General features: G+C 33.1%; 1 protein-coding gene across 1 annotated transcript in view; it reads left to right on the forward strand.

Moving 5' to 3' along the window:
* Positions 1–22,500, forward strand: part of smg (sterile alpha motif domain containing protein 4 smaug) — a 156,027-nt gene that overhangs the window by 47,684 nt on the left and 85,843 nt on the right. Inside the window, exon 4 of the mRNA XM_068360530.1 lies at positions 3–85. Within this exon, the coding sequence (XP_068216631.1) occupies positions 3–85 (83 nt within the window). The remainder of the gene's footprint in view (positions 1–2; positions 86–22,500) is intronic.

The following is a 22,500-nucleotide window of genomic DNA, read 5'->3' on the forward strand; positions in this document are numbered from 1 at the left end:
AGATACCTATTGCATCAGCTGACTCCTGATCAAGTAGGAGCAAAAACCAGCATCTCTTTATCAGTGGGTCTGATTACAATAAGAGGTAACCTTTTAAGTTTAAACATAACTGTAGAGTAAACGAAATAAATAAATGTAAAGAATATATATCTACCTATATATATATATATAATATATATATATATATATATATATATATATATATATATATATATATATATATATATTATTAATTGCTAAGCTACAACCCTAGTTGGAAAAGCAGAATGCTATAAGCCCAGGGGCTCCAACAGGGAAAATAGCCCAGTGAGGAAAGGAAACAAGGAAAAAATAAATATTTTAAGAATACTAAAATAAATATCTCCTATATAAACTATAAAAACTCTAACAAAACATGAGGAAGAGAAATTAGATAGAATAGTGTGCCCGAGTGTATCCTCAAGCAGGAGAACTCTAACCCAAGATAGTGGAAGACCATGGTACAGAGGCTATGGCACTACCCAACACTAGAGAACAATGGTTTGATTTTGGAGTGTCCTTCTCCTAGAAGAGCTGCTTACCATAGCTAAAGAGTCCCTTCTACCCTTACCAAGAGGAAAGTGGCCACTGAACAATTACAGTGCAGTAGTTAACCCCTTGGGTGAAGAAGAATTGTTTGGTAATCTCAATGTTGTCAGGTGTATGAGGACAGAGGAGAATCTGTAAAGAATATGCCAGACTAGTCAGTGTATGTGTAGGCAACGGGAAAATGAACCGTAACCAGAGAGAAGGATCCAATGTAGTACTGTCTGGCCAGTCAAAGGACCCCATAAATATAGATATATATATACATATATATATATATATATATATATATATATATATATATATATATATATATATATATATATATATATATATATATACTAAAAACAAAGTTACAAACATAAAAAATCCAAAAATCTTTTGTTGATATTTCAGTTCAGGCAATACTTCAGAAACTGAAGAATGAATTATCTAATATTCTTCTTGATTCTGTTTGTAATATACAGGCACTGTAACCCATGAGAGATTGCACAGCAAGCCAATGACCTTTGCTGTTTGTCCCATATGACTGAGAGCCCTTTTCCAACAACAACAATCCCCTCCATACTACAAGACTAGACGTACCTTTGACCTTAATGTTAATGGTCAAAGATATGATGCGTATAAATACACCAATATTCGCTATAAAAAAGAACATTGATATATTTTTAACGTATATTTTCACATTTATTAAGGGATCAATCACAACTTCTAAGCTAAGTGCAATTAAATGGAAATCAGTGAAAGTATTGAAATAAAAAAGCTTTTGCTTTATTTTTAATGCAATGATTAAAAGGATGATAAGCAGCCTTATGACCTATACGGCGAAGGTTCTAAATAGATAATAAAAATAGAAATATAAAACATAGATAATGAAAGAGAAATATAAAAAAAAAAAAACAGGCGAGAAACAATAAAAAAAAAATGAAGGGATAGACATAGTAGGAATACTTACAGTAAAGACTTAATGCTTCAACTAATCTGAATAACAATAATGATTGTTCGCTGATATTCACTTATTCTATTTATAACAAATCACAACGTCTATCAGCTGGCTAATGAGTCTCCACGATATCAATTGGCAATCAAAAGATCAAGACAATTATATAAAACTGCTATTAGGTACCGAATGTTAACTACAATAGGTCATGTCTAAGAAGAGAAAATTCCTAAAAACTGATAGAGAATAACAAATGAAACTTGGTAATCCTACTCTTGATATTTTCCTCTACTCATTTTCAAAATCCGTTTTACTCTAATGGGACTCTCATTTATCTTCAAACGTTGGGATACCTCGCTTGAAGCCTTGCGAATTGCATGACCCTATCACATAACAAAAGTACTCATTTCATGAATGTTTATATAATGATTTTACAACAAAAATTTAACCTGTTCTAACACACAAACTATTATCACATGCCACTAAACACTATCATGAATTATTAATCGATTCCGAGACAGCTATTACGATTACAAAACCACTTTAATAATAAATACATTTACATGCTTGTTAATTACTCTTAAAGTATAAAAGATATTCTACCTCACAATTCCATGGTTATATTAGAAAAATATTCCACTACCGTATTCCAACTGTATAATAATAGATATCAAATTTCTACCGTACAATAAACCCGACACCTAATGACGCCATCCACCCTCTCACCTCTTCCTTTTATAGGAAGAAATCTCTCACATTTCCCATCAAAGAAGCTTGAATTTCCCAAATGAAAATTCCAGGAGACCTCAAAACTTTATATCCCATCCATATTAGGCAACCTGGCTTGCATTAGACCAAAGGAAAAAATACCCAAAAGGCTACTTTCTCTTCTATCGCGCGCACATGTCCCATTTCCCTCTCCCTATCACCACAGCAACCTTTTTCTTTTGGTTTATCGTCTCCAAATACATGGTGATATCGAGGAAGCTCATCCGAGCACGAGGTAGGGGGTAAGGCAACGAGAAAAAAAGAAGAACAAGAATTGAGGAAGTTGCTGAAGTTAAAGGTGGAGAACAGTGTTGAGAGAGAGAGAGAGAGAGAGAGAGAGAGAGAGAGAGAGAGGAGAGAGAGAGAGAGAGAGAGAGAGAGAGGAAATGTGTTGAAGGTATACAACAACAATAAATGAAGCCGTTTCTAGTCTACTGCAGGACAAAGGTTTCATATATGGCCTTACTCATGCTGGGATTTGGCCAGTTTCCATCACAATGCTGGACTAGTGATGGTGGGAAACTTTAGTCTAACTGCTCCCAGCAAACTAACCTAGTACGGGTGGTCCGACTAGTACAGTTTTGCTGATCTTGGCGATAAAACAAACCCTTTCATCAAGTTAATTTATCCCCTCTTAGAAAGGGAAGTGATACACTGTAATACCCAATATGCAGATACGTCATCGGAGGAAAACTAATATAGTCAATTCTTTTTAGTGAGGAAGATTTTCACCGACTCGCAGCGGTACCCTTTAAGCTCGGAAAAGTTTCCTGCTATCTGATTGGTTATAATTATCTTGTCCACCCAATCAGCGATCAGGAAATTTTCCGAGCTAAAAAGGGCACCCATGCGAATCGGTGCAAATCTGCCTCACTAAAAAGAATTGACTATATTAACATCGGCTTAATGTGGTATCATAAGTATCAATAACTACAAAATCACCACCATTATGGTAGCCAGTATCACACTTAATGATATCACTTATCAATATCAAAGATTATGCTAAGGTAAAATGAGACTAATTGCGCCGCACCCGATGATTACTGTAATATTACGCTCAATTTCATAAGCTATATCTATATTATTATTACCAAGGATGTGATGTGTGTCCCTTGAATATGCAGCTGATATCACATCATCAGAATTGCAAACCGCACAAAAATATAACTCACATCAGTAAGACTTGCGTAAGGCTATGAAGAAAAACACACAGCATTACTCCAACCAAACATACAGCTGTTTGTTCAAGGTAAATATATATATATATATATATATATATATATATATATATATATATATATATATATATATAAAATCTTGCATGATATTGTGTTAGACCACTGTAATTTGGTAGCATTTGTGAAATAAATTAATGCAAACTGACAAAACTATAAAATGTCCCCATTTGTAGGTGGTAGGTTGACCAGGGCACCAGCCGCCCGTTGAAAATACTACCGCCAGAGATTTATGGGGTCCTTTGACTGGCCAGACAGTACCACACTGGATCCTTCTCTCTGGTTACGGTTCTTTCTCTTTGCCTACACATATGCTGAATAGTCTGGCCTATTCTTTACAGAGTCTCCTGTCCCCATACACCTGACAACACTGAGATTACTAAACAGTACTTCTTCGCTCAAGGGGTTGACTACTGCACTGTATTTGTTCAGTGGCTGCTTTCCTCTTGGTAAGGGTAGAAGAGACCCTTTATATATGGTAAGCAGCTCTTCTAGGAGAAGGACACTCCAAAATCAAACCATTGTTCTCTAGTCTTGGGTAGTGCCATAGCCTCTGTACCATGGTCTTTCACCGTCTTGAGTTAGAGTTCTCTTGCTTGAGGGTACACTCAGACACACTATTCTATCTGATTTCTCTTCCTCTTGTTTTGTTAAGTTTTATAGTTTATATAGGAAATATTTATTTTAATGTTGTTACTCTTCTCAAGATATTTTATTTTTCCTTGTTTCCTTTCCTCACTGGGCTATTTTCCCTGTTGGGCCCCTGGGCTTATAGCATCCAGCTTTTCCAACTAGGGTTGTAGCTTAAATAATAATAATAATAATAATAATAATAATAATAATAATAATAATAATAATATAAGATATTTTATTTTAATTGCTCATTACTTCTTATATGGTTTATTAATTTCCCTATTTTATTTGAATTGTTCATTACTTCTTATAGTTTATTTATTTCCGTATTTCCTTTCCTCACTGGGCTATTTTTCCTTGTTGGAGCCCTTGCGGTCATAGCACCTTGCTTTTCCAACTAGGGTTGTAGCTTAGCTAGTAGTAGTAGTAATAATAATAATAATAATAATAATAATAATAATAATAATAATACTCTAGAAATAAAAGCTAAACATATTACGAAGCAGGCCAGTGTTTATTTCACGAATATACGAAACAAATATTCGATAAATATTTACTTCACTAACTGTATAGTTACTATAAACAAATAAATTTTACTTCATTATAAGATATTTGCTAAATAAAATTAACAAAAGCTATACGTCACATAATTCAATGACTTCTAAGTAACAAAATAATTTATTTTAATGCATTGGATAATTTCCAAATTCAGTTAAAAAAAAATATCGTTATACACGTGTCCCTGTTAAATGTGTCACGCAAGTTTACAGATACGAAAGTTCCAAACATAAATATCTGTAACCAAACTTGCGTAACATTTAAGCTGGATTGGATAAAAGTAAAGCTTTTGATGTAATTTATAAATAAAAATAATGATTACAAATAAAAATCGGAACCTTTGTAAACAGATGGTTAGCTCATGAAGTAGAAACATCAGATAAAAACATCCGAGAAATGTGTTTGTGAAGACCATCCCATAGGGGACTATCATTTGACCAATTATTTTTACTAACATTTATTATTATTATTATTATTATTATTATTATTATTATTATTATTATTATTATTATTATTATTATTATTATTGTTGTTGTTGTTGTTATTATTTCTATTATTTTTTTATCATTATTATTATTATTATTATTATTGTTGTTGTTGTTGTTGTTATTATCATTATTAATATTATCATTGTTGTTGTTATTGTTGTTTTTGTTATTATTATTCGCATATTTATGTACAACCTCACCCAACAGTAAATAGAAGCCAGACTACTCCAAAACCATGACCAATAATCAGCAAAGGAAATCAAAAGGGTAAAACCGTACTAAACTGAGTTACAAGGGAAAATAGTAAGGCCTTGGATGTTAATCATTATCATACTCGCACCAACGTAAAGAGATACAGGATGTATAAAGAGAGATACACTTTGATACCAGTCGTGTGTTACAATCAAGATAATGACGGCCACAAGACACAATGACCATAAAGTTTTATCAGCGTAACGATAACTCACAGTCACAGACAAGGAACCGGTGGTGGATCTTCATTGTACACAAGGGACTGATAGAAAACTTTCTTAGGCATATTTATATGTGATCATATATTACATTATTTTAATCATATATGTTTTGGATGTATAGTGCTCTTTATATGTATCTAACTATGATTGTGTCTGATTATATATATATATATATATATATATATATATATATATATATATATATATAAATATATATATATAATGTTCATATACATACACAATTACATGCATATATATATATATATATATATATATATATATATATATATATACATATATATATCAAAATGTATAAATGCACAATCGAATACGTATAAAGCGACTCAACTATAAAACATTTATGCTAAAAATTAAATAATTTATTGAAAATATATATAAAAAAAAAGATAAGCATGTGATGGAGAGTTTTTGGAAAACAAAATGGGATTATGAAATACAAAATGGGATTATGAAACGCAAAATGCCACTTTTTCTAAAAAGAAAAGTATTTAATGAGATGGTCCTTCCAGTTTTAACTTATGCATCAGAAACGTGGAGTTTTACAATAGCCTTAGAACATAAGCTAGTTACAACTTAAAGAGCTATGGATAGAATAATGATGGAAATAACACTAAGATAGAGAGAGAAAAAAAAACATGGATACGAGAGCAATCTGAAGTCGAGGTTATTCTAACAACATGTAAAAAAAAAAATGGACATGGGCAGGACATATAATGAGAATGGCAGATAATAGACAGACATTATGAATAACATAACAGGCCCCTAGAGATTGCAAGAGAACCAGGGGAATAAAGAGAAGATGATGGATTGAGGAACTAAGAAAGTTTGCGGGTGTGGAGCGTCATAGAAAGACCACAAGAGGAAGGACATGTCTGATGCCTTTGTTCTGCAGTGAATTATAGTAACGGCTAATATAATGATGATAATGTATGTATGTATGTATGTATGTATGTATATATATATATATATATATATATATATATATATATAAATATTATATTTATATATCTATATGTATGTATATATATATATATATATATATATATATATATATATATATAAATATTATATTTATATATCTATATATATATATATATATATTTATATATATTATATTTATATATCTATCTATCTATCTATATATATATATATATATATATATATATATATATATATATATATATATATATATATATCAGTGACAACACTACTACACTGTACAGTATTCAGGTGTTACGTTTCAGCTAACATTGTGGAAACTTGCTAATTTCGATTTCAAGTACAGAACCTGAATTAGAGAGGCATGTACTGTGTACAGCAAAAACAAAGGCCACTTATATTTCGCCAGATGGATGAAGGGGTAAATCACTGTAATCTTTGAAAAAAGGTGATAGATATAATTATTTTCTAATCACAGACACATCAAATATCTATACTTCTCTCATTAAGTGTTTGCTAATAGCGTTATTTTAAATTGCACAAGTAATATATTCTATCGAGTTGGTGTAATTTTACAATACGCTTGAGTCAACAGAAAAATAGTTAGTCTTAACCATTAGACGGGTGTCTTTTCATAACGAACCCAGCCTCGGAAGTAAGTTCAAAATAAGAAATTTAAATAAATGAAGAAATAAATTGAAAAATGAAAAGTTTCAAATAAACAGTAGAGTTCAGAGTAATTGATAACTAAAAATCTTTAAACATTGAATAAATAAACTCATTTCGAATTTCTATCAGGGCCTGTCTTAAAAAAAAAAAAAAAAAAAAAAAAAAAAAAAAAAAAAAAAAAAAAACCGTTTTGAGACGTGACCATTATTTACGGAACTTATATAATTCATCAATTTCAATAGCATTCCAGAAATATGTTTAAAGCTAACTCAAGAATGGTAGAGCCGCGGTGACGGTCTTTGCTCTGTCGCATAATATCCCTTGTAAGAACTAGGCGCTGAATGTTCTCACAGGCTCTAACGCTGGGCTATGTGCCAAAAGCCACATATCAAATCAAATTAGCTAGAACTATGGGCATCAGGTAACTCCCATCCCATAAGGTTGTGTTCACTTATGAAAACCAATGAGTAGAAAGCTCAGCTCGAATTCGAGTCTCAAAGTTCTTATTATGCTATGAAGCATTTAAACAAGTGTCCTTGGATTAATCATCGGCAAATTTCTCTGAAAAGATAACCATCTCGAGACCGATAATTACATCAGGTTCGTTAAATCCGGTCCATAAATTTTACCTGTCTCCTAACACATCTATGGCCTTGACATGTGGCAATTTATATTGTATGTTAAAATCTATATCATAATACAATTTCTAGGATGTCACATACATGATCAGATTTCAGATAAGACACGTTCTTCATCATATCCAAAAGTGTCCCCCTGGTGGTTTTCATAATCGTCATTAAAAAAAAAAGTACTGAGAATAAATATTCTTGAACGTGTTACCTAAATGCTGGAAGAAAAGTGTTACTTCCACAAAAAATGAAATAATTTCCATTTCGTCCAATGAAGAACTAACTCTCTAAATCAATAAGGTTATCCTTAAAAAATGTTGTATACTCTAACAAAAAGTAATAAACGGTATAATCATGAGCAATTAAAAAGAACCTCATTGAAAAAAAAAAAACACACAGGATTGCTTGTAAATCGTCAAAATGTGGTAGGTAAGACAACCGATACCATATCTATATCTCCGATGTTTACCTAATAGATTCAAACGATATCTTTCGCAGCAAGAAATAACCAACACCCCTAATAAAGAAAGAAAAACAGACCTGTTTTTAAACACCAGTTAACACAGCCGACCTCAAAAAAAAAAACATCATCATCATCATCATCATCCTTCGTCTTCCGTCGTACACAATTGAAGAAATGCAAATTCATCCGATCAGTTTACCGGATCAGGATGATGTATTTTTCTGCAGAACAATAAGCGCTGTCATCTTAGGCAATACCTAGCATTTCCACAACAATGTTAATGAAAGAAGTAGAAACATAAAACACATATTAGGAAAGATATTCCAATATCTCCTCTAGCCTGCGACATTTACAACCCCCCCTCCCCCCTAAGATAGACATACCAAAACATACGGACAGAAGCAAGCTATTTCTCTCGAATTCCTGCTCCTTATAATAGTAGACCAAGACCCGTTGGCTCCCAAATATGCCTCTCACTCACACGAAGATAACATTTGCATATATATCGGAGATGGTACCGATTAATCCGACTGTTAATCCGAGGTCACATGGATTCCTAACACCTAAGAACTTAGAAGATATCCATAGCTTTTACGTAATGGATTTTTGTTCGTGTAAATAATAGAAATAAAGAAATAACCTAAACTGTCGCTGCCATTTGAACCAAAGTTCATAAACCCTACAACAGCATTGGCTACAGTAAAAAAAAAAAAATTCTTTTCCTTATCATCTATTGATAACATAAGTTCATGAGATAAAACTGAATGAAATCTAAATTGCCGCTTGAAACTTTGTTTAATGAATAACACAATGATTCATTAGCAATAAATCATACAGCAAGATAAGAGTATGATCACGAGAGCATCAAAAGACAAATTTTGAAAACGAAAATACTACACTGCGCACACAAAAATGATAATAAACTCCTTATGCAGCATTTATACTCGCATTACTATCATTATTCAAAACGTGTTTACGCTGTGGGGGCATTGAAGACTTGATTAATAATTGATACATAATATATAGCATCGGCTTCAGCAATCAGGATTTCAAATTGATGCGGTGGTGAAGATTAATTCTGCCACACCTCTTTTGACACTGAAACCATCACCTACCACGACAGTTGTTTCTAAGTATCTGAATGAATAAGCATTATTTGTTACTTTGAAAGAAACGACAAGCTCTATAATATTTGCTTTGAAAATCACAACTGCAGTATTTTACTATACAAAGATTAGCTGATATGAGCTCTTGATCAAAAGACGAATGGCTGAAAATGTGCAGCTTTAAAAAAAATTTCAATGCTCTTGCAAAAGAATAATTTTGCAACAACGGCTACTTCCAAAACTAGTTAATATCAAAAACATTCTTTTTAAAGGACTAATTCTCGCACACTTGGTGCACAAAAAATTCTCTACATTTATTATTTTAAAAACGACTGATCTATATAGCAATTATTATTCTAATAAAACCTGAAAAATTTTAGTTATTGTTATTATAATTATTATTTCCCTAAATAATACTTTAAAAATTTTTATTTATTCTATAAAATGATTTCTTCAACAACCTCCATTATAATATATGTTCTAAACATGTTATAACAGTCACAAGTAAACTTACTATCATATGATATTGTACTGGAATAACCCTAATCAACTAATAATTAAACGTAAGAATCAATACGAACAACAGAATCCCTATCTAAATAAATGTCAACAGTTTCTGGGGAAACCCAAGATTGCGATCTCTCGGATGGCGATGCTCTCAAAAGATTGTCAATATCTTCTTCTTCTCCCTTTTTTTAAATCGAGATAAGATAACCATATTCAGTCCCAAATGAAAGTGAACCGAAAGTATACTGGACTCAAAAAACTTTTTTTTTTCTTTTTGATCGTCTCATCTGATAAGCTGAAATATATGTAAATTTTTAAAGTTGATCTGAACCCAAATACATTGAGAGAGAGAGAGAGAGAGAGAGAGAGAGAGAGAGAGAGAGAGAGAGAGAGAGAGAGAGAGAGAGAGAGAGGAGAGAGAGGAGAGAGAGAAATAAATTATATCTATAATGAGGATGAGCACATACAAAGATCTGTGAATAAATGCATAATTTTGGAGGTGTCTTTTAGATATACGAAAGATAATACGAATACATTATAAGAGGGATTTTGGTATACTCCATACAAAAAGTATTAAGACTATCATTATATTTTTATACGTAGCAGTTTTCCCTAAATGAGAATGGCCTGAGAGAATAACTTCCTACCATACCCTTCCTTTAATTGCCGGATTATAACCGGTATTATCTTTACTATTATTATCATTAGCATTATTATCATCAGTCCCAGAAATAATCATGACCACAGCCAACAGCGGATGACACAAAAACCTGGAGTTTACCTCTTAACCTTTCCTTTCACATACAACCAGTTACAGACTTTTATTTCCATCTTTCTCAGCAGCAATTCGATTTAATAAATAAATAAATAAAAAGTCTGTATTTATGCGGCAAGATAACTTTTAAATATTATCAAAATTGAATTCTTAATGTTAAATGAATAGCAAGAACCACAATAAAAGTATATCCTTTTTAACACCCAAAGCCAAATTGATTAAATAAATTCACCAATAACAATAATTAGAAACCGGTATGGAAACAAAAAAAAATATGAAAAAAAAACATTAGGCCAGTATGAACAATTCTAAAATAGTTAAAAAAATAAAAAATCTCATGTATGATAAATGAATTAAACAAATGGCTTTTACAACCGAGTTTTAAAAGTAAATAATCTGTGAAGTATTAAAATTCTACTTAAATTTGTTTCTTTACACCTTGAAAAAATATTATTGCAATATCAAAATCATAAAATCAATAACTAGTTAACGATAAAAAACAAAAATCAATTAGGGACATATTTCACCAGACTAGACTTTCGTAATTTTCCAGACCTGGTACCAACGGGGAACAAATTGTCTAAAGACTTAGGCAAAAAAAAAGAGAGAGAGAGAGAGAGAGAGAGAGAGAGAGAGAGAGAGAGAGAGAGAGAGAGAGAGAGAGAGAGAGAGAGATTTACTTCCTTGAGCCCTCAGTATATATATGAGCAATGGTTATTTGAGAGTACGTAGTTATGCAATGCATAACCATATGTGCATATACCTACAGAAATTGCATATTTTTGACATGGTATTTAATGTGTCAATTTACTACAATAACACACAAATACGCATACACTGGAAATAAGACAGCCTTTTTGAGATGTTTGCTCCTAAACACCAAAACACCTGCAAAAACGGTCTTTATATAGACAAAAGAGAGTATCCATTAAATATACTACTAACTAAATAAAAAGCATTCTCTCTCTCTCTCTCTCTCTCTCTCTCTCTCTCTCTCTCTCTCTCTCTCTCTCTCTCTCTCTCAAATAGGAATAAATTCAGAATAAATGACAAATTTTAGCTCATTGAAAGGTTAACCTCAGTTGGGCAAATTAAAGAAATCTTTCTGTTTTGTTATCATCTAATCCCCAACCATCACCTCAATCATGATTATTTTTGATGGTTTCATCATCTGCATGATTTATAAGAACTTTGCAAATTCTACATATAGATAGAGACCTTGTATTTCCTTTAAATTCCATATACGTATAGTATGTCCAAATATACTGTATATATATATATATATATATATATATATATATATATATATATATATATATATATATATATATATATATATATATATATATATATATATATTATATATATATATATATATAATATATAATATATATATATATATATATGGAATCTTAATAATATGATGACAACCACTTGGAAAACAACAATCTCCCGCACATTGCCCAAAATAATTAGGGGAAAAAAAGTGGGGGGAAAAGGGGGGGAAACTGAATCTATGTGGATGTCTAAATATTTAGCCCTCTTTTTTAACGGGTCATGTACACTAGTGAATCCATAATGATGATTGAACGTGCAAAAAGATGTGTAATAAGAAAAAAAATATGCTCAAGCATACAGTTGTTAAAAGCCATCTCAGATAGTGGTAACAATACGATTGCACGTATTCTGTTTTTCTTTTATTATTATTATCATTATTTCGTTCTCTAAAGAGGCTATCACATATGAAACATTAACGCCAGCACACAATGACAACATCTGCAAAAGGAAGACGTTTCGAAATGCCAACAATGAAATCCCATAAGCGGGAAATGGTGAAGGACATTATCCAGGTGCGAAGATGAGATGCAATCAATGTTGCCAGATAAGCAGAATCCTAAACAGCTGATGCTTTAGCATGGCAACACTGGCTTAATCGAGAGAGAGAGAGAGAGAGAGAGAGAGGAGAGAGAGAGAGAGAGAGAGAGAGAGAGAGAGAGAGAGAGGTTGATTAAATTTGAAGACAAAGATGGGAAGAGTGGTAGTAGGTTGGCCAGAGCACCAGTCACCCGTTGAAATACTACCGGTAGACAGTTATTGGGTCCTTTGTCTGGCCAGACAGTACTACTGTACATTGGATCCTTCTCTCTGGTTACGGTTTATTTTGCTTTTGCCGCCACCCCCCCCCCCTCCCCCCACATACACACGCACACTCCGAATAGTCTGGTCTATTCTTTTCGTATTCTCCTCTGCCCTCACACACCTAACAACACTTTGATTATCAAACAATTCTTCTTCACCCAAGGGGTTAACTAATGCACTGTAATTGTTCAGTGGCCACTTTCCTTTAGGCAAGGGTAGAAGAAACTCTTTAGCTTTGGTAAGCAGCTCTTCTGGAGAAGGACACTCCAAAATCAAACCATTGTTCTCTAGTCTTGGGTAGTGCCATAGCCTCTTAGCCACTGTACAATGGTCTTCAGCTGTCTTGGGTACAGTTCTCTTGCTTGAGGATACACTCGGGCACACTTCCTGTTGTTATGTTAAAAGTTTTTATAGTTTTATAGAAGGTATTTATTTTGATGTTCTTACTCTTCTTGAAATATTTTATTTTTCCTCGTTCCCTTTCCTCACTGGGCTATTTTCCCTGTTGTAGCCCAAGGGCTTATGGCATCCTGCTTTTCTAGCTAGGGTTGTAGCTTGGGAAGTAATAATAATAATAAAGATTGACTGAAAGGGAGGGCGAACAGAAAGAACCAGGATACTTCGATGACTCATTGAAGTAGGCGAACAATGTTATCAACACAAAAGACATCACATACATGAAAAACACCTGTACGTGGTGTACTCTTCAGGTCATGAGGGTATTTGAAAATTGTGCACATGCGCACACTTAGCAGTGAATGTTGCTTAATCATTTGCTGATAAAAAAAATAAAGGACTGAATAAAACGCCAATCATCTAATAACCACTCGTGAAGCATTTAGAATGTGTCTCTTTTATTTGACAAGTACCAAATAAACATACATACATACATGCATGCATACATACACATACATATATATACATATATATGTATATGTATGTGTGTGCGTGTGTATATATATGTATGCATATAATACATACATACATATATACATACAAAAATATATCATCGCCATCATCATCATCCGTAACTAATCCACTGCAGGACAAAGGCCTCAGACATGTCCTTCCACTCGCGTCTGTTTATGGTCTTTCTATACCAGTCTATATCTGCAAATCTTAGCTCGTGATGTCTGTGTGTATGTATATATGTGTATGTATATATATATATTTTATATATATATATATATATATATATATATATATATATATATATATATATACAGTATATATATATAACCTAACGAAAATGAAATAAGAGAGAGAGAGAGAGAGAGAGAGAGAGAGAGAGAGAGAGAGAGAGAGAGAGAGAGAGAGAGAGAGACTAGGTGCTTAATCCAACCTCATCCAAACGCCTTTCTCTTTCCTGTTTTTACAAATTCTGCACAAAAGCCCCACTATTGTGGGCGACAGAGTTCCAGCAGCCGAGTGACATCACTCGTCACGTGGTGTGTTAACAACACAACTTCTCCCCTTTTCAATATGGACGACAATGGGCATAGTTTCCCTTCCATCGACCTCGAATTGCTACTCCACTATTAACTATCTATCTAGGCAGACAACCCATTCATCTCGGGCCCGTGGTTCAGCCATTCGCCGCGTGGGTTGCAATTGTTTCCTTTTTTCTGCTCGTTCAGTGAATGTCTTTTATGGCAAAAACTACTTGATGCTACTGCCTGCATCTTTGCAATTTCAGTGCAATAACAGTAACAGTCTTTCTCTTTTTAAAATGGCAAAACGAATTTTGCGCTTCAGTTGATATTTGTACAATATATGACAAGGAGAGGTGTCGGTTTCTTTCAATATTGTACATTCATTTAGGAGACTTTCATTTTGGAAAAAAAAAAAAAAAAGTAAGAAACTTCCATCTAAAAGAAATTCTTGCCTTTCAAATAATTCACACAAATTCAAAGAGCCTCCAAACACACTAAACAGCTTTGTTACAAATCTTTTGTTTAACTAAAAGAAAATGATTACAATAAAATGAAACTTGCACGTATCACAATGCTAACTTTACATAAGAACCTTTAGTGCTGGCGACTAGCCCCAACCAGAGCCATGAATGGGAAGAATTGCAACAAGTTGGCAATTTCTTGCTTGCTCTCCGTCCTTACTAACTAATGTTGATATCTAAAATAATCTACATCAGACAATAAAAAATGAAATGTTCTATGAAAATCGCATTCTCGTGGTATCAATCGAAAGAACTTGTCCATTTTTACGAGGATAGTTGTAAAAGACTTACTATCAAATTTCCTACTCAAACTCTCATATGTTGGGATTTAAATTTTACTCGACTCTCAAACTACTTGTAATTCAGCGGGAGATGGAAGCAGTAAAATGCTTTGTTAGGGAAGTCCCTTAAAAAAATTCATTCTATTTACCGCAGGTTCTGCATATTACAGACGAATATGTGCAACAACACAGTGAGCTTTATAAAAATGTGCTTAGCTTTCTTTCTTGTAGGAAATAATAAAACGGGAAGTGAAAAGCAGCCTTCATCACAAATCTCTCTTTCTTATCCTCAATGATTTTTACTACCAACGCTAAGAGTGTAAGCGTTGAAATGGCGCTATAAAGCATACTCAGTAAGAATCTCTCTCTTAAAAGAACCACCTCTAGAGAGAGAGAGAGAGAGAGAGAGAGAGAGAGAGAGAGAGAGAGAGTTCTTTAGATGTAAATTCTGAACAGAACTGGAACACAAATGTAATGTGCGCCTGAAGAGATTAACTTTAAAACGAATTTGAAGGAGCCTTTCAGATAATGTATGTAATGCGTTATAAAGTTCTGCCTGAAGAGATTAACTAAAACGAATTTGAAGTGGCTTTTCAGATAATGTATGTAACGTGTTATAAAGTTCTATGTAAATAAAAAAGGCTGTACGACTACGCACTATCATTGTATTATAATAATGATCAAACTAGAAGGCAATTACGCAATTACAAGATATCAACAATATCAATTACAATAACCATTTAGATTCCATCAATTTCATTGAAATCATTTTACAATCCCCTTTACATCGCTTCCCTGGAATCATGTTAGGTCTCTGCCCGCATCAGGTTGATGACCCAAGATACGTCGGAAAAGAATATACAGACCCAGTGACACTACAGTAATCCATGAAGACCGAGATATACTGTATCAAAAAAAAAAAAAAAAAAAAAAGAGAGAAGAAGAAGAAGAAGAACGTTAAGGGTCAAAAACATTACAAAACAACCCATAAAGACATAGAATACTACGAAATAATTATACTGAGACACTATAAAAGAGTACCAGAAAGGACAGAAATATTACAGAATAATCCAGGAAGATCTGGAGATAAGACAGAATACTCCGCAGAGACCTAGATTCATAGAGAATGAATATACAAAGACCCACTAGGGAATACTTCATGGCGGACCAGATACCAAAGGAGGACTCTACAAAGTCCCATACAATCTACAGTGTAAGTAATTAAGAACTGGAGATATCAAAGAATAATCCATAATGATTCGAAGACACTATACAATAATCCATCAATATCCAATACATAAAGATCCATATAAATAAAAAAGGGTAATCTATGACAATAAGATAAACTACAGAATAATCCAAGATCATTTAAAGAATCTTAAGAAAACATTTCGTGAAGACCCTGAAAAACAACAGAGTAATCCAAGGAAGACATAGACACACTTTAATGACGACCTACAGATAGTCAGGTATATAATCCACTACGACCAAATAGGACAACTTTGTAATCCATACAAATACTTAAAACTGTACAGAAAATTCCACAAAGAGCTTCACAAACAATAGAAAACTCCATAGATACCCTCAAATCAAAACCTAATGATCAATAAAGACTCAGAAACAACAGAAAAATCCACGAAGAGCTTCACAAACAATAGAAAACTCCACAGATATCCTCAAATCAAAACCTAATAATCAATAAAGACTCTCAGAAACAACAGAAAAATCCAAGAAGAGCTTCGCAAACAATAGAAAACTCCACAGATATCCTCAAATCAAAACCTAATAATAATAAAAACTCTCGGAAACAAGAGAAAAATCCACGAAGAACCTCAGTATCATCATTATAGTACATAAAGACCGTTCGAAACAACAGAATATTCCATAAGGACCAAGAGAAACTTAAAAGCGTATTCCGCTAATTTCAAAAGAATTCCCCCACAGGTCAACCAAACCTGACCTTGTGAAACTGAATACAGAGTCACCCAAGACCCAAGGAAACATGAAAGGCCGACGACTGATAAAAACTAAACATGCCTCGCTCCAAGATGATCCAAAGAAATTAACTACAAGCTAACTTATGATAACGCACATATACAATACGATAAGAGTACAAGGTGACAAGAGATACTAAATAATGACATTAGAACTATGAAAAGGCAAATCGAAAGAGTAATAATATATTCTTCGTGATCCGTGCACTTACTCATTTTACCTTTACTCAATTTCTTCTTCACTTTTTCCTTTGTAATAATTTCTCACTTTCTCCTGCCAAACCTATCTCTGTTTCTTCATTCAAAAAAAAGCGATTTGACACAAAAACGCCAAAGTCGTAGAATACAAAAGAATAATGAAAAAGTAACTGGAGACACAAATGATTATCACATTTACTTTTCTATACAGTATTTCACAAAATATGAGGAAATTTATTTATTTTTCTATATTATACAAAGAAAATGTTAAAATGCTGGCAATTGGCCTTATCCGGTAAAACATAAAATGAATATATCATTAAGCAATCGATATCATAAGCACTGTTAAAAACTCTAATATAAGACTACTAAACACATCCTGAAGTATATAAAAGCTTCATTTTATACTTGCCAATAAACAATTGCAACATTAAGTAATTGTGCATTTATGTAAGTACGTACTATATAAGTATAAGCCATTAAATAATGTAAGTACGTACTATATAAGTATAAGCCATTAAATATGTACATAAAGACATGCATACACATATACATACGTGTGTTTTGCATGTATGTAGTTATGCTCCGACTTTCATTTTCTATTTTATTAGATGCTTTTGTAGAAATCATACGTTTACATATTCTCTCTCTCTCTCTCTATCTCTCTCTCTCTCTCTCTCTCTCTCTCTCTCTCTCTCTCTCTCTCTCAGGAAAAATAAGTTTTATATACAGTAAAATAAAAGAAAAAATGGATAAAATAAATGCAAAAATTACATTTTCTAATTAAGTAAAAGATATACAGAACTCGGCATTAGACAAGTATAAAGACCCAGGACTGGCTAGCACCATGGGATAGGACTGCAGGTATGCTAGGGGGGGGGGGATACTAGGACAGGATAGGGGATAATACTGGGAAGAGAAAGGTTGGTAGACAGGTGAAAACCCAGGGTTGAGACTGTTGGGGAAATGATGGTGTAACTATTGGGATAGGACGAATGAGAGGTAGGTGGCCGTGTTATATACGGGATAAGTGGTATAGTGGTATATGGGAGGGAGGACGACATCAGGCCGTGGGTATGACAGGCTCAAACAGTGAGGAAGACATGTCTGCTACTGGGACAGGTGAGATGATGAGGAGTCGCCGTCTGAGAAATAATTTGACAGAAATTTTAGTCTTCCCGAAGTGTTTAAAATGTTATAAAGGCTGTCTGAGTGTTACGATCTAAAAACCTAGAAGAGTGGTGGCATTAGAACTGTGTGGGTTGGGAAGACAATTCGGGGAAGAATAGAAAGGAAAAAATCATAACTGAAAAATAAATCGGGGAAGAAGAGTTTTAATAACAGATAAGTTTGTAAAACAGAATAAGGGGGTTCAATGATAGCATTATCGTTGAAAATATATGGAGTAGGGTTGGGATAAGCTTGCAAGAATAAATAAAGAAAAAAAAAAGCTTGAATTAAAATATTGTTAAAATTGTCCTTTTCAGTAGCGATTTAAATTCGCAGGTCACAGACACAGATGAAATATGTAGTAAATTATGAATTTTTCAATTTTATCTATTTACAATAATAAAGAAAAGACTGGCATATCAAATATCTTCATAATGAGAATAATGATAAACAGCACGCACGCGCGCACACACACACACACACATATATATATACACACACACACATATATATAAATATATATATATATATATATATATATATATAGTAGAAAGGCAAATGAAAATGGAAACTTCAACATTTTGGACTTTCGGGAACAACATTTTCATTATCTAAGCTAAAAACATGAACATAACACATAAATGAATAGATATAATTACATTAAATCAATGAAATTCAAGAAGCAAGAATCATAACAAATACATAAAACATGAAATGAAATGAATTGAAGTAGTAGAAAAAAAACACAATGATAAATCAAAGCAAATACATAAAATATAAAATTAAATTAATTGAAATATTAGAAAAAAACACAAATATAAATCAAAGCAAATACAAATATTAGAAAAAACACAATGATAAACCAAAGCAAATACATAAAATATAAAATGAAATTAATTGAAATATTAGAAAAAACACAATGATAAATTAAAGCAAATACATAAGAAATAAAATTGAAATAATTTAAATATCAGAACAAACACAAAGAGAAATCAAACCAAATACATAAAAAATAAAATTATATTAATTGGAATATTAGAAAAAACACAACGATACATCAAAGTCAATACATAAAAAAATGAAATTAATTTTGCTTTTGTAATTTTGCTTTTGTGTTCTAGTTTTCTCTTGTACTTCATATATTTCTGTTTATTATTTTGACTTACATATCTCCTACGTTTTGGGATTTATTTTTATTGTTTTTCAGGTCATTTCTGTGTATTTGTTTTAATTCTGACATCTGTGATTTTCCTTTAGAATATTCATTTCATGTAATTATGTATTTGCTTCGATTTCTCTGGTTTTTTTTTTAATATTTCAATTGAATTAATTTTATTTTTTATGTATTTGTTGATTCTTGTCGTTTGAATTTCATTAATTTAATGTAATTATGTCTATTTATTTATGTTTTAGGTTCATGTTTTTACCTGTGATGATAGAAAATGTTGTTCCCGAAAGTTGCATTTATAGTCCAAAATGTTGAAGTGTCTAGTTTCGAACGCCTTTTACTAAACCCCGGCTTTATAGAAGCAACAGTGTCATCCATTATACACACACACACACACACACACACACACACATATATATATATATATATATGCAATCCCACAGCTGACTTTTCGCTTAGGAAGGTGCAATCAGCCTTAGCTTAGACTCAAGAGGTACAGGACTCCCCCATGCTTGGTATGTACTTGGACCCAGGTCTATATATGATCATAAATAGACCTTGACTTGGACAGCTTCAAGTCTATTGCCCACCAATCTACCCGGTTGTATATGGGCACCAGCATCTGCCGCTGCTGTTTTTTTTTTTTTTTTTTTTTTTTTTGGGGGGGGGGAGAAGTAATCTCATTCCTAGATTTGCTTAAAAGTCAAAAGCCCTTCTAACACCACCCTACTAGAAATGAAAAAGTATAAGAGAAATTATCATGCACATGTAACCAAGGCATTGATATATGCTACACATATATCGATCTCTAAAGCTTCGTCATGTGCGAAGAACTGATATCAAAATGTCCTTTTATCTATATGAAATTATTCCCGGTGGCTTCCCTTATAATAATGGCCGCAGGCTGCAATTTTTAGCAGGTCGAATGAAAACGCATGATACACTTCTTCAAGTGAACTGTATATCTACTTTCACTCGTTTGTCATCTGTACATAGGTCACATAATGTCCCAGCGATAACTGGCTCCTTCCCGTCAACAATGCCCTCTCCTCTGCAATGCTTTTATATTACCAAACAAAAGACGCGTTCACACAATGAATTGTAAACATCCACTAAGCAAATTCATTATTAAAAAGAAAATGTCACTAACAAATGAGCTTAGCATAAAAGCCAACTGGAGATGAGACGACATAGCATCTTAATCTCTCTTTTAGATACCATAAAACATTATAGATGAAAAATTAAAAAATCGAAAATATCTTGTACATGTTTGCAGTTTCACTACAAAATCTCCATTGATAAGTAATTTATAATGTACATGTTCGTACAACTGTAAATACATATATAAGCCGGAGAAAAACAAATTAAGATGCTCACTTCTGTAAGAGTAAAAAAAGGTAGTCTGCACAATATAAAAAAACACACACATACACAAAAAGAGGGTAAAACATAAGCTCCTTCCAACTTCGTTGGCAGAGGTAAAGATTTTGACAAATTGACAAGAGCCTTCTGTCGAAGCCTTTAACGGCTGGATAAAAATGCAATATCAAATTTAGAGGCTTTATTAGAAAGCTGATTTTTTATCTTCTAGCTATCTACAGACAAACTTTTTTCCACATTAATCATTTTTACACATTAATCAATGCATTAACCAAGGAGATGATGGCATACATCTAAAGGCTCACCAACAATTTTCTTTAAGCTTATCAGTAACCACCATCTTTCATAAAAGGCATATTATTATTATTATTTGGTAAGCTACAACTGTAGTTGGAAAACAAAGATGATATAAGCCCAGTGGCCCCAACAGGGAAAATAGCCCAGTGAGGAAAGGAAAAGATGGAAAAATAAAATATTAAGAACAGTAACAACATTAAAATAAATATTTCCTATATAAACTATAAAAGCTTTAACAAAACAAGAGGAAGAGAAATTAGATAGAATATTGTGCCCGAGTGTACCCTCAAGCAAAAGAACTATAACCCAAGACAGTGGAAAACCATGGTACAGAGGCTATGGCACTTTTCAAGACTAGAGAACAATGGTTTGATTTTGCAGTGTCCTTCTCCTAGAAGAGCTGCTCACCATAGCTAAAGAGTCTCTCTACCCTTACCAAAAGGAAAGTAGCCACTGAACAATTACAGTGCAGCAGTTAACCCCTTTGGTGAAGAGGGTTTGCTGGTAGTGTTGTCAGATGTATGAGGACAGAGGAGAATCTGTAAAGAATAGGCCAGACTATTCGGTGTATGTGTAGGCAAAGGGAAAGAACCGTAACCAGAGAGAGGGATCCAATGTAGTACTGTCTGGCCAGACAAAGGACCCCATAACTCTCTAGCGGTAGTATCTCAGCGGGCGGCTGGAACTAAGAATATTGTCATTTGTTGAGAAACAAAGATTGAGCGTACGAATGGACACGCCTCAGGAGCTAATCCCTTCTCTTTACATAAACTTGTGCTATTTTGCATATCCATATGACAAGTAACTTAATCAGACAGCACGCACTTTTATTGTGAGTGTAATAGTGTGTATTATATATATATATATATATATATATATACAACAATAACAAAATCCAATGCAGCCATTTCTAGTACACACCAGGACAAAGACATGGGGTTAGGCCAGTTTCCATCACCTGGCCAGTGGGAGATTTTCGTCTGATTGCTCACAGCAAACCAACCTTGAATGGAATGCACTTATTAAAGCCATATGGTAGCAAACAAGTGGATTATGCGTGTAAGTGTATGCACACGCTTACCCCTTATCTATGCTCTTCTAGGAGAAGGACGCTCCAAAATCAAACCATTGTTCTCTAGTCTGGGGTATTG

This window comes from Palaemon carinicauda, chromosome 37 (assembly GCF_036898095.1).
Source record: "Palaemon carinicauda isolate YSFRI2023 chromosome 37, ASM3689809v2, whole genome shotgun sequence".
Classification (NCBI taxonomy): Eukaryota; Metazoa; Arthropoda; class Malacostraca; order Decapoda; family Palaemonidae; genus Palaemon; species Palaemon carinicauda.